This window comes from Neopelma chrysocephalum, unplaced genomic scaffold (genome assembly GCF_003984885.1).
Source record: "Neopelma chrysocephalum unplaced genomic scaffold, ASM398488v2 Primary Assembly neopelma1_347, whole genome shotgun sequence".
Lineage (NCBI taxonomy): Eukaryota > Metazoa > Chordata > Aves > Passeriformes > Pipridae > Neopelma > Neopelma chrysocephalum.
Genome location: NW_020898011.1, coordinates 1,204,752 through 1,219,260, shown reverse-complemented (window position 1 = coordinate 1,219,260; position 14,509 = coordinate 1,204,752). Strand labels below are relative to the sequence as shown.

Here is a 14,509-nt window from a genome sequence, read left to right as displayed (position 1 = left end):
CATTAAAATTCCGTGGCACTGGTGTTGAAGGCAGCAGTGGTACAGAGCAGAGGCAGCACTTGGGATCATCAGAGAAAAATTCAGTGTGTTGGGAAAACCCATGTTTTACTCACAGACAACACACTGTATCCTGGATGTACCAACACTGCTGCCTTGTCCTTGTTAAGTTTCTACATTTCATGAGGAAATGACACACTGCCACAGCACCTTCTCCTCCAACCATTCCCAAAGACACAGCCAGCAACCGCAGAAGGGCTGCTCATCACTCCCTGTCTAGCTCCTGATACTGTTTAATATTTGTTTCACCATATTGACAGAAGCACAGGATAAAGATCAGCTGAGCAAGCAGCAGACTGGGCAGCAGAAGTGATACTTCCACTTATTTCCTTGCACGGGAATGCCTTATGTGAGCGCTGAATCTCACGGGAGTGATGGATGCACCAGGAGTGCCACCACAGTCTTCTGAGTTTGGGGTTTCTTGGGGGCACTGTCAGACACCTTGTTCTGTCAAAGGTAGCACAGAAAACATTACATCTAATCTCTCTGTTGTTGTTTCCTAAATCAAAGGCAGGTGAGTTTCAACCCTGAGGGGTTTTATTGCCATTTTTTTCAAAGGCTGTGAAATTGCACCGAATTCAGGAATGCTCCTGATACACAGCAACTTGGGGCTGTAAAATTCAGTCCCTTTTTATCAGCTAGAGCAGGCGGGTCTGGAAGCTCCACATTGAGCAGGACTGTGGCTCAGCTTTGTTTCAGACACAGCAAAGCCAACATCCCTCCCTCTCCATCTCTCACTCTGACACAGTTCCACAATTTTTGCTGGAACTCTTTTTTTTTTTTTCCATTCACCCCGAGGTAAAAAACTCATCATGGAATGGAAAATTTCAGCTCATACAAATTTAAAATGTGGCAAAATCACAAACTAATGGGAACAGGATCCAAATGAGGGGCGCTGGACACATCTGACTCCACACAGCACCAGCGGCTCCACCTCTAAAGCATATTTTGACCCACTATGGAATAAGACACAATTCCACAAACAAGGATTATGTAAACCACTCTGCATATATTATTTGCAAAAGCCCCAGCTATTCAGTGGGTCCATCTTTCCACTCACATGGAACCAATTACAGAACAGGCACCCAAAGTCTCTGGGACAAGCAGAAGAGAGAGAAACGGGTAAGCCAAGACCACTGTGAGCACACTCCAACTTCTCTTCATTCAGAGGGCACCACCAACCCGCCTAATTGTTAACATGCTACTCCAAATGTCTTTGCTGTAGGCTGTTGCCCTAAAATTCCTTTATCCCCTCAAGTCTGGACCTTTATCCCATCCATATCCTTCTATAGGTCAAGATTGTTATCTGATGCAAAAAGCTCACCTCTTGAAAACAGCCTGCTCAGAGCAAAAAGTAATGCTGTCATACAAAGATGACTTAATTTTATATTAAAGAAACCCAGAGGAGCTGGTCAAGCTGAGTAATGCAATGAGACTGCACAGCTCCTCTCTCTGGAAGACTCATAAACCTGCCTGTAAAGGCTGTGAACTGGCTTTTTAAACAATACCACCTCCTTGTATGGCTTGGATTATATTTCCACGTTTAACAGAGTAATACAAACACTGCAACTTCTTAATATACTCTTTTAATACCACGACGCTTTGTAAGGCATTTCCCTCAACACGTGCCTGGTTATGGTTTTAGTGAGCCCCTAGGAAGGAGAATCCCTCTGGCAGTTTGGGCAGTGATTACAACATGTAGCCCGAGGGTATTCCACCTCCAGACCTGCCACCATCCTGCTTCATGGAGTAAAGCCCATTCCCAGCAAACTCTGCAGGGTTTGTGTTGGGAATAGTAAAAGGGATTGTATACGAACCTTCAGGAAAAGAACAGGAATCCACCTGTGTACAACCAGACATTTAGCCTTTCATCAGGTAAATGCAGCTTTGTATCCCATTCACTTTTTAAAGGGAAAAGTTCCTTAAGTGCTTCCACAGAACAGGAAATCATTAAAAGCAACTTTTTTGGACCACATTGCCCTCAGCTTGATGGAACAGCAGAGATTCCTCTCATTGAACACAATTCTGTTAGCAAAGACTCCTCTCCTGAGTCTGCTGAAGTAGTTCCAAAATTTCTCGTTATCTTTCACTATTATTCCATATCCTCTCAAGACAAACACAAGAGAAATGGTCATTTTTTTCAAAGTGTGCAGCTGGAATTGCCCCCCTTCAGCGCTTTTCTATGCTATAAGCCAAGATTAGGAGCCTATAATAAAAAATAGCCATCAGAGAGGCCAGTGCAATATTCAGCTGTCCTCCAAGTCTAGTTATTTTGGCAAATCCTAAGCTTTTAGCATTTTTCAAGGTAATTTTTACAACACTGCTCACACTCGGTCCTTATCTGGTGCTTTCAAATACAACACAACAGCGTCTTGCAACGGTGACTCCCAACATTTCCATCAAACTACAAACCCAGTAGCAAACGACAAAGTATACTTTAAAAAGTTATGTCTCCTGCACATTTACAGATTAGAAAAGAATATCTTTCGACCGAGAAAGAAGAAAAAAGCTCATATATCAGAGAAAAATAATCTAAACTTCAATCACATCTAAAGCTCCGTTAGCAGGTCTGTCGTATGATCCTTTTGAATTTCTTGTACACTCAGCAACTAGATCTGATGGTAAACATCAAACCGGGAAGGCAGCTTTTGAAAATCCAGGCTCAGCTGATAGAACTCTTTTAAGTCAAGTTCAAAGTAAGTTTTGAAGATGAGATAGCGTGCTACACCTGAGTGTTTATGACATTCAGTAGGAGAAACAGGCAGCTCCACATGGCAGCGTACCCTGGATACTCCCTTCTAACTCATCTCCTCTGCTTTGTCTCCCCCTCTCCAGAATTAACAGAGCAAAATTAACAGAGGTAAGTAATTTATGACAAGTTTAAAGCAGCAGCAATGGAGACTAAACAATATATAACAGAAAAATCAAGGCAAAGCCCACCTTGTCCTGCTGATCAGGGTTTCACACTGACCAGAAACTCCGCAAAGCCCCACATGTTTTGCTCAGACAGACACAGCACAACTCCCCTGTGAGCTCTGTGCTTTCATCCACCAGCAAATCCTATTTCACCTCGTTGGCATTCAAGTAACACTGCAAATTGTTACCCTGCAGGCCACTATCCCTCTCCTTAAGAGCAGATGAACACTGGAACTCCTGAAGAGACATAAGATATTCTTCCTAAAATAAAACTCTGCTCTGCTTTTATTGCTGATGGTAAAACTTGCACGAGCGTTGGAGAGTTATCGGAGTGTGCACCAAAAAGTCAGAGCTTGTTTGCCATCACTTCATTTCTGTCATAAGTAACTTACACCATGTGAGCTGCAATAGAAAAGGTTTCCTAAAAACTTCTGCTGGAAAATTGAAACAGCAAGTAAAAGCCACCTGTCCTGTGACACACCATCAATAAAGAATTCCAGCAAAGCTGCCTGATCACCGTGCACCAGCGAGAGAGAAGCTGTTCCAACAATATGCCCCGAATCACTAAAACAACAACTCTTAAATTTTCCATTTATTTCTTATAGGTTGATAGTCAATATTACAGGAGATGGTCTACTTTCATACCCCTTGAGTGACACTTGTCTTGGACACTGCAACTGGCACTGCTCGGATTAGGAAGGGAAGGAAGAGTTATGGCACCAGTCTCTGAGTCTCAGCTTTTTCTCCAGCCGGAGGAGACCTCCAGAAAGCCTATTTAATAGAGCACAACACTTTTCTAAATACAGTGGAAATTTAAGCTATGTTTCAAATTGGGACTGACCAGATAACTTCCATAGAAATTAGGATAAAAGGAGAAGACCTGGTAATCAAACAAAAATCCTGTTCACAGGACTACACATGACTTCCAAGTGAGTAACCAGACAGTATGAATGTATTTTGAGAAGATAGGGGATCTAGTCCTCTTGGATCTCTTTATGTTTAAGTGCTTTAAAAAAAACAAGGAAAAAACAGATATTCTACCCTAATCATCTCTCAGCTTCCACAGGAAAATGAGAGTGCACTCTTACCTTCACAAATTCTGTCCAGTCGCTGTCGCTTGACTTTGTGTTTATCCACAAGTGCCATTCTTGACGGTATTTTGCAACTTTCTGATTCAAAAAGCAAAGCAGTCCCCCAGGAACTCAGGAGAATTCACAGGAGTCGGCGTGCATACCGCCACTGTGGGTCCTGCAGGGAAAGGAAAGGAGTCATTAGGACTTGTGGGCTCCCCATCCCTGGAAGTGTCCAAGCCCAGGTTGGACGGGGTTTGGAGCAACCTGGTCTAGTGGAAGGTGTCCCTGCCCATGGCAGAGGGGTGGAGTGAGATGAGCTTTAAGGTCCCTTCCAACCCAAACCACTCTGTGATTTCCAGCACACCAGTGAGATCTGCCTGTGCCCAACAGCAGAGCAGGTTCTGAAAGGTCACCTGTGAGTTTAGTGCTTCCAGCCCTAGCGTCCCTCTGGTCACACTTCTCACACCACAAATCAAACTTATGGCCTCTTTATCTTCCCTGTGATCAGAAAAACCAGCCTTGTACACGAGAACTGCCAAAGCACTGCATGGGCTTCCCAGTTTTATTTCTGTCTTAAAAATCTATTCCTAGCAGATACAAACCATTAAGTTGTTTTGTAGGCTCACAGACGCTGAAAGATTCTTCGAGAGCATATAAAAAAGGGGAAGTAGCTTTTGCTCTGCCAGTGCTTTCACACACAAACCACTTTCATGTCTTATTTAAGCCTTGCCCTGTAAAAGTCATCAATGGACCTTGAATTTTCAACAAGACCCTGATATATGTTCCAGCTGTCACCATAGCCTGTCCTTGCCCTCGTGTTTGAAGGGCCAACATTAAACTTTGGGTGCCAGAGAGGCCATTTCTAGTGAACAGGCTTTTAAATGCCAGTGAGATAAAGCAATCCATAAAAGCCACATGTGTGGCTGATTTAAAGGAAATGCTCTCCCACGGGACAACAACTGAAGGTTTTCTGCATTTTGGTGGCACAGAGGAAGACCCCAAATGGATCCTTCTCAGGTCTGATGCTTTTTCCTCCTACAGAGAGCCAGAGCTTTGTTTAATCCCTGAATGCTTCGACCTGAGCTCAGGCTGCAGGCCCTGAACATGCTGCTGTGGCACTTCTACCCAAAGGCCTCTTTGTAAAACCCAGGTTTGAGCTTTTGATGGAAAACCCAGGTACGACTTTTTCAAAGCAAGTTCCACAACTGCATTTTTGAATCAAGCCATAGAGGAAAAGACCTCATGCTGACAACTGAATTCAAACAATTCAACAGTACACACACTAATATTTTATGCTACCACTGATTCAATATCCTCTTTTACACTTTAAGGTGAAGGCAGATGACCCTGATAAAATCTACTAACCTTTCCAAGGAAGGGACCCTGCTCAAGAAAGAGGCCTCTGTCCCTCACCATCCATCCACCACCCACTGAAAGGCACCAAAAGAGCAGAATTAGCATAAATCCATGATTTCTAGAAGCAAAGGAAAACACCAGCACATTTGCAGAGGCCTTGCAAGGAGGGGAGGAGAAGAGGAAGGCAGGAATGAGCACAAGCACAGCAAGAAATCATCTCCTCAACGGCCATCTGTATCACCTGAAAAGTCTCAACCTCTCTGCCCACATAATACTGAAAGGGTTAAAAAAATGAAATAAATTCTGAAAAGTCAGCAGTAACCACAAATTTCAAACTGAACCACTCGTTCAAACTGACCCACAAATAGCTTCTCCCTGGTAGGTGAATGTTCACACTGCACTGTTTGCAAACAACATTTTCAAGAAAACTAAAAAAACACCAGGTTCACGAAATACAGGACACAAGAGAAGACACTGCACCAGGAGAAGTCAGGTTGAAGTCCAAAAGTTGACCTTGGGCAACATCTGTAACCTCGATTTTTTACTTCCCCTTCTCTTCAACGTTTCGGGTTCTGCAGGTCCACTCAGGCATTTCTACTCTGCATTTTACTGCTCTGCACCAGCACATGGCTCTCCTAAAAGCACACCATTAACTTCCCAGAAAAACACAGTTAAACCAACGCAACAGGCTGAGCCCGTGAGGTGGTAAATGCTCTAACAAAGCCGCCGCGCACCGAGATGACAACTTCGTGCAGATTATTGTTATTATTATAAATGGTTATCAATTATGCATCACATTGATAGTCAATTTATAAAAGGGAAGGCCTTGTGTTGGTACAACTGAATTCCGACTAAGGGAAGATCGGCGATTTCCTGGTAGTTAATGGCCAATTTCCCAGCAGCGCCACTGCAGCTTAATCGCTGAGATTTATGGTAATAATTAATTGATTTTTTTTAAACATAGGGATGCTAAAGAGCACGATTCCCACTCATATTAAAAATTAATGCAACATTCTAAAAGAAGCAGAAAACTTCCATTCCAGAGGCAGAAGCTTGGTACAGTCAAAATATTTCATACAACAAAAATTAAGCTGTTAGTGCAGCTAGAGCCTGAGTAGCTAATGGCCTTTCCACCATCAGCATTTACAAGTACAGCCATGAATTTTTACCTCTATTACATCCCACTCCACTTCCAGAAAGAAATACCAAGTTATAAAAAAGTCATGCCAGTAGAGCAAAAGTTATCATTTTGTTCTGAAAACACTCAATTGGTCCATTATGTTGGGGCTGCAACTGTTTTACCCTTTATTTCTCCAAACGAAATCGATATGCAAAGTGTACATAATTTTGACAGAGTGCATTTTCTGATGGACGAATGCATCCATTAAAGTTTTTTTTTCCCCTGCCATCTCAATTCCCTGCATTACTCCCTGGAGGAAAACTTCCCACAAAAGAAACTAATAACAATCAGAGAAATTACTGGCCATATTAGAGTCTCACACAGCTTAATGTAATGGCCATGAATGAACTGCTTCCTAATGATGTTAACTGCTCCATCTTTGTCTGACAGGTGTCCATGACATCAACCAGCAATAAAAGCCCAACTCGGAAGACTTATTAAAAATGTGGCAGGAGCTGCCGAGCAGGATTTGGCAGGGATGGATAAAATGGAGAAAACCAGATGTGAGGGGCACAGAAACAAGCAGATATTCTCCTGCTTCCTCGTGAGGCTGTAATTAAGAAAGCAGTTCTTCCACTTGTGGGATGGAGGACGCAATTAGTTGCGCCCCCAACTATAATCTGTCCTCAGTGATTTCTACAGCCAACCCAATCTCCAAACAATCACAGGGCTAAATGTCCCCCACAATAAAATAAATACAATCAGGCTAGGCAGAAGAAAAATCATGGTCAGCAATTAAATGACAAGAAAACCTCATTGTCTAAGGAAATTTGAGAGGGAGAGGCACACGCACAAAAATTGTACTTCATCTTCAGCAAGATTAGGAAAAAAGTGATTTACATACAGTAATTGCATGACCGTGTTAGCCTCCAACAGTGTCTTTCAAAATGTAAATTTTCTTGAAAACCCTCGGACACGATGATAGCCCAGCAGTTATTTATTTATTTAAAGAAGGAATGTACTTAAATACGATGTTTTAGGAAGAAACCAATCCTGATGTAACACAATTAAATAGCTTGTGAATACTGCCCGTTAAATACCATAGTCCATGAGCCAGAAAATGAGAGCTGTGTTAGGGCTGATTTTCCCCCTTTCGATGGAAAATGGAAAGAAATAAAGTTGATTTTCCAAAATAAGATGCACTGTTAGACAAAATTTGAACGCAAGTTGAGCACAGGTTGCCCAGAGAAGCTGTGGCTGCCCCATCCCTGGAAGTGTCCAAGGCCAGGTTGGACAGAGCTTGGAGCAACCTGGGCTAGTGGGAGGTGTCCCTGCCCATGGCAGGGGGTTGGAACAGGATGAGCTTTAAGGTCCCTTTCAACCCAAACCATTCTATGATTTTATGAATTAAAACAAGAATTCACAGACTCCCAGACCCTTAGTGGAGTCAGAAATCTGTTTCTCACAATTTCTGTCTACATTTTCTATCCTCTATGAAAGATGGCCTCAAGAAAATGGAGATTCACTACTACAGAAAACTCCCAGCTCCATAAACTGCCAAAGCTCCCATTCCCAAACAGCAATGGAAAATTACCATCCTTCCTTACATCACATACACAGCTCCTTACTTGAACAAATCCAGTCTAAATGTTCTGATGGTACTGTCGGACATTCCCTAGGCTCTTGGGAAAGGAGAAGTTTCTGGAGAAGGTTTCATACTCATGATTACTGTTGGATATCAGTCCTCTCAGCTGGAAGCAGAGCAGGATGCCCAAGTGGAACTGTGGAAGTCGGTATCTGCTGATGCCACGGGCAGCTCTCCCTGCATCCTCCTCTGTGTTAAGGTCCAGTTTTCCAAAGCTCAGTCACACTTGAACTGAGATTTGAACGCAAGAACAGCCCTGAGAGCTGTGAACTGTTCCAGCCCTGCATTAGCATCCCCGGGTGTTAACTACCCTGAGCTAGAGGGCCACTGCTGATCGCTTCAGACACCGTGGGGAGGGCAGGAGGGGCTGGGAAGCAGAGTTCGGCATAAGAAAGGAAAGGCAGAGAAAAAAGCAAGCAGGAGACACACAGAGATAATGACAGGGGAGGGAAGCGGACAAAGGAGACGGCACAATGCAGGAGGAACACTCTGGGAACACTCTGTCATCCTTCCTCCCTGTGCCGCCGGCACATCTTTAAGTGTGATGCTCTCTAAAGCCCTGGCACGACGTAGGGGAGGAGGGGAGCGCATGGAAGGGAAGAGACAGACAACACAAACCTTCTGGAGATGTTTTTTTTGGATGTCTTCTTTTAAAGAACAATCAAACAACATGGGAAACTCAGTGTCAAGACATGATTAAGCCAAACAGTCCAGCACAAACCAAAAATGGATTAAACATTTACATAGATAAATGTTTAATAATTTAATAATTAATAAAAACCCCACAGATTTTATTACCTCGAAATAATTTTTTTTATTTTTTTTTTTAATAATGCCTGAAGGATGTAAACCTCCAGACTTGGGAAGAGGAATCACACAGTTCCTGTGTGGCCAGGGTTTAGACTTCTCCCGCTCCATTAAACACGCTCAGCCATTCCATGGGAAATAGGATGCTGGGGGGGGGGAAAAAGGTTTTTTCCCAATTTCTGGGAGAACTACCTTGCCTGTAAATCACATCTTGGTGCCAGGCACTCGATAGAGTTAATTTTCTTCATGGTAGCTGGTGTGGGGCAGTGGTTTGGGCTTGTGCTGGAAACAGGGTTGATAATCCAGGGATGTTTTTGTTATTGCTGAGCACACAGAGCCAAGGCTTTCTCTGCTTCTCATACTGCCCCACCAGCAAGGAAGCACAAGGAGCTGGAAAGGGACACAGCCAGGACAGCTGACCCCAGCTGACCTCAGGGATATCCCAGAGCATATGGTGTCATGCTGAGCATGTGGAGCTGGGGGAAGAGAAAGGATATTCGGAGTGATGGTGCTTGTCTTCCAAAGTCACTGCTATGCATGACACAGCCCTGCTTTTCCGGGGATGGCTGAACTCCTGCCTGCCCATGGCAAGTCAGGAATGAATTCCTTATTTTGCTTTGCCTTGCACGCAGACTTTTTGCTTTTTTTGCTTTACCTATTGAATTGTCTTTATCTCAACCCATGAGTTTTCTCACTCTTACCCTTCCGATTCTCTCTCCGATCCCACAGGAGGGAGGGAGTGAGTGACTGCATGGGACTGATGTGCTGGCTGGCATTAAACCACAGCAGTCTTCCAGCAGCCTTTATCCCTCTCCCAGGACCCTCAGCACCCTCAAAATAGTGAGGGTAGGACTCTAGCTGCAAAACCATTATTAACTAGCTTTAATGTTTTTACAAGTTATTACAATGATTTTGCTGCCATGGAGTGTGCAGCGATGTTTTGCATTAAGGCTTCTCCATGGGAATGCCTGGATGATGCTGTGGGCAGCAATAAGTGTTACTGGTCTGGGTGACTCACTTCTTTTTCTTCCCAGAAACCTAAGAACCAAAGCCTTGCCCCTCCACTGCCTGCCTGGTGCCGTCCCTGGGTGCAGAGAGAGCAGTGAGACAGCAGGTTAAATGTGTTCGTGGAGAGTCAGCACTCCCATGTGAGCACCTGCTGGTGGCACATAAAGAGATCTTCTGCTCCTCACCGTACAGAAAAGGAGAATAACACCCTGAACAAGTCTTGTGATGAAGAACTGGTAGCAATTTTGAGGAACTTGCTATTATATGAGTGAACAAAATGTACCATAACGGCATATGAGCCTGCACATCTGCTGCTAAATTAAACACGGCACATAATGATGCAGACCACATCTTAAAACATTATGCAACGAGATACAGACTGTGCTAAAATAATGAGGCTTCAAAGAAGACACAGAGAGCCTGATCCTGCATTCCTTACAGCCCTTGAAAGTCACGGCGCGGATCCCTCATCAGTTCTACTCCATCAAAGCTACTTGTTGACTCAGGAAAAGAAGAATCACAATTAAGTATAGGTGCCCTTTGAAGGGAAAGAAGACATATGGTTTTGTAGCATTTTCCTTCCTCTCTACCTTAATGATGCATAAAGCACGAGAGAGGTTTTTGTTTGGAAGTGAATTTTTAAAAAAAGTTCCTTTAAGAATTGTATTTCAGGTTACAAATTGCTCTCCAGATTGGGTTCTCAGCAGCCAGACAGATGTTATGAAGATGCACTGAAATGAAAATATTTACGAAGCCACAACAGCCACGGCACAAAAAAAAGGGAGGAGTGAGATACCTCTTTTCTTTTCAGCTTTTTTTAGCAATTTTAATTTCCAACCTTAGTGATTTTCTCTTGACTTTGAGAAAAGTAGATCCAGACATGCTCCCTTGTCAGGCAGTATCAGCCCTCCACAGATCCTCTGTGAGTTTTCAAGCAGAACTAGGAAATACCAGAACTGGCATTCCTTTCATTCCTAAAGCTAAAATACAAACAAACAACCCAAACAGGCAGCAAGAAAATTGCTTTAAAGAAAATAACTGTCATCTCTCTTTCTGGCATCAGAAATGAAGCAGGCCAATGCTCTGCTCACCCTGCACCGACAGCCTTCAGGGGTTGGTGGTGGGCAGAACAATAACCAGGAGCTCAACCCAAATTATCCACTTAGCTTTGAGAGTGCCTAATCCATTTGCTAATTAATCACGGGCCTCCTTCAGCCTCTCTTATCTTGTTTTTTAAAGTATCTGACGCTGATAACATGCACACTGATATTGCCATACACATAACTGACTGAAAAACTACCCTTAACTTTTCAAATGAAACAACAGGAAATGACACATAAATAAGCTTACAGTCCCTGCCATACTGGAAAATAAAATCTCGCTCTACGTTTTACCAGAATTCCTTAAATTACTCATTTTTCATGTGCACTAATCGCAAAGGTTAACGCAGAGTAAGGTGAACCTGCGCCGTCTGCATGTCTGGATAACCAAAAGCCGTTCTCTACTCAAGCCATTAGTTGCTCCTCTACCAAAATCAGCATAGCAGATTAGAAATCCTGAGAAAAATGAGTATTTGCGGTTTGTTGGGTGAGTTATGCAGTTACTTGTCCATTAGAGGGCATTTCATACTGCGGAGTGAAGCACCGGCACAGAGCTTGGGAACAGCATCACTAACCCCATCTGGAGCTGCTGGAGAGTAGTTTCTGTCGACTCTCATTTAGTAATTGCCACTTTGCAACCTTTCCATATGCTGTATATAGATGAGCAAGCAAGAGCAAGGACAAGAGGAAAATAAGATGAAATAGCTATGAAAAAAGTCCTGGTTAAATAAACCCTTTGGTGCACAGCTATTGTTGCTTCCAAGGTTTGGTTTTGTTCAGTTCGCTTTTCACCCCCCAACTCTAACACAGCAAACTTCACCCTTTTTACTCTCAGAAACAGTACTTTACGTTTTAAATTCTGAAAATGATTAAATGAGAAAAACTGCAAATTGTGCCATGACACCGTTACCTGTCTCTGGAACTAGAGGGGAGAGCTCAGCCATCTCCGGAGCTGAACAAAGGCAAATCCAGCTTCCTCAGTGCCAAGAGGTAGGACATGGCCACTTACCTTCAGACATCTCCTTCTAGTTCCTACTAATACTGCTAAATGTGAACTTTAAACTGTTTTCAGCTTCTGCTGGCCAGGAAACCACACAAAGCCACCCACTCCCCTGCTTCAGCGGTTTTCCTCTCTCCATCTAAATGCAAATCAAATTAGGAAAGAGACAGTATCTTGCTATACATCTCCAAATATATGTATGTTTGTAATCAGGGTGGCCAAACTTCCTGAGTACGAGCCACACACCATAATCTTCATGTGGCCAGGAGCCACATCCTCCCAACCTCCATACCCCCTCCCTCCACGTATCCCCCCCGTGTCCCTGTGAAGCCTTGTGCTTCTCCCATTCCCATGACTCTGTGCTGACGATCCCCCAATCCCACTTAGCTCACTGGTTTCAGCGCTGGCAGCACTCAGCACTCCTGCCTTGCAGGATTTATTAAGCAACTGTATGTAGTATGTACTTCCACAGTACTCACAAGTTACTCCTGAATTAACTCTTCAACATAAAGTTCAAAACAGCAAGCGCAGCAATACAAAGACCACCCAAACCACCCCGGGTATCAAGGCTTTCCTTCGGGTGCCCAAGCTAAAGGACCAACAGTACAACCAAGACCACTTGTCTTTGAGACTCTCTTAAGCCCTTGGTTCTGTACTGCTCCTAACTAAAAGAAATAATAAAAGAAGCAACTATATGAGCACATCCTTACAAGCCAAGTCGTGGAATACTCAGGGAATACAGCGTCCCGAGTTGTAACCAGGTGCTGCTGCATCAGCTTGATGGGACAAGAACTTGAGGGCACCCACATTCCGCCAGCACAGCCCACCTACAGACTCACATGTAGTGTCTCCAAGCCTGGAATTCTACCCATCATTCCTAAATTCTTGCATAAGCAGGAGCAGACAATCAAATCTTACATGAACACTCAAGTGGCTCCAGGGATGAGCAGTGATAAAGGATGTTCTCCCTGGGCCCTGTCCCACAGTGACCAAACTACTGCAGGGCAATGGCTGTGTATCATGGGAGGTACCTGGGTGGCCTTAGCCCAATTCCTCATCCCAGGAAAGATCACACCAGTCCCAGTTGAGGGTCTGAGGAGAAACTTTAAGCCCAGCAGGAGATTCCACCATTCAGGTGCTCACCTGAAGAGCAGAGGGGAAGCCCCTCATGCCCCAGTTGCACCATGGTCCAGCAAACCAGGAGACTCAGCCCCCCTCTAGCACACTGAACCCCCGCCTACAGTACAAACTCCTCGTTTCTCATCATATCACAGATATCTCACAATGTTTTCCCAGTCAAATCTCACAGAGCCTGTTCTGGGACCGCTGCCTTGACAGGGAATAGTGAAAAGAGGCAGTGATACTCTTCTGTCTCCAGGAAATCTCTGGAGTTATAGTTTGCCCTTATCTTAGTGCTTATATTTACAAGCCACTCTTACATAAAAAGTCCTCATCTGCATTGACTTATTTAGCAACATGAAATAAAATAGCCTGAAGCTATTCATGTTGCTTAACATACTTTTTTTTTTAATGTAGATGATGCTCTGTGTAAAGGAATATTCAAAGCGGAAAACTCTGTTTTGTTTGTAACACTTATTACTATCACTGAAGAAAATATGTTCTAACAAGTCTCTGAAGGGGGAAACACGTGTAATACCTTTAACAGCTCAGCTAATTCATCTTTTGCTGTCCAACTGCTGGCAAAATCTCAAATGGAAACTCTCAGAATAGAAACGTGGAAAACCCCGTTTCTCTTGGTCCGAGACCTGTTCCCACTATACAATCTCTTTCCATCGGAGTGAGTCCTGTTTGTTTTCAGCACACAGCAGCTTTACTCGACAAAAAAAAAAAGAGAGTTCAAGAGTTCAAGGCTACGTCTCCATTCAGGCGTACACCCACAATGCAAACCGGGCTCTCCGGCCTGTGCTGGAGGCATTCCTCTCCCCTCCACCTACCCACAAAAGGGCCTTGTCTGAGGGAAATGAGAAATGAAGGAAGGGGCAGGATGCTAAGAATGGCAGAGAGGAGAAGAGTCCAGCCAGGTGTTGGGGCATCAAGGACCACGGAGGGCTTGGATCAAGAAACGGGTCGGCGACGAGGATGGAGGGTGGCTTTTGGAGTAATCAAGGGTCTGGGGAGCCCTGGGGGATCCGCCTGCAAAACCCCATGCTACAGACAATACTGAGCTCCATGGGGTCAGGCACAGGCACAGTCAGGATGGAAATGCTGTTTCCATGAAGTCCCGTGGGAAAGAGCTCGTCGGGATGCAGGGTGGCTCCAGGACACCTCTGCCGCGAAACGCTGCCTCCTCCCTGCTCCTCCCATCCCTCCATCCCTGGCTCTCCCTCGCTGCTCTTGCAGCATCGCTCACACAGAGTGAAGGGAGAGGGAAGGATGGAGCCAAGTGAGCGGAGAGAGGTTTAGATA

At 44.2% G+C, this 14,509-nt stretch overlaps 1 protein-coding gene across 2 annotated transcripts in view; it reads right to left on the bottom strand.

Moving 5' to 3' along the window:
• CTBP2 (C-terminal binding protein 2) overlaps window positions 1–14,509 on the bottom strand; it is a 138,822-nt gene that overhangs the window by 55,015 nt on the left and 69,298 nt on the right. For both annotated transcript variants that reach the window (XM_027705727.1, XM_027705728.1), the window contains exon 2: window positions 4,062–4,221. In XM_027705727.1, the coding sequence (XP_027561528.1) occupies window positions 4,062–4,119 (58 nt within the window). In that variant the 5' untranslated portion in view covers window positions 4,120–4,221. The remainder of the gene's footprint in view (window positions 1–4,061; window positions 4,222–14,509) is intronic.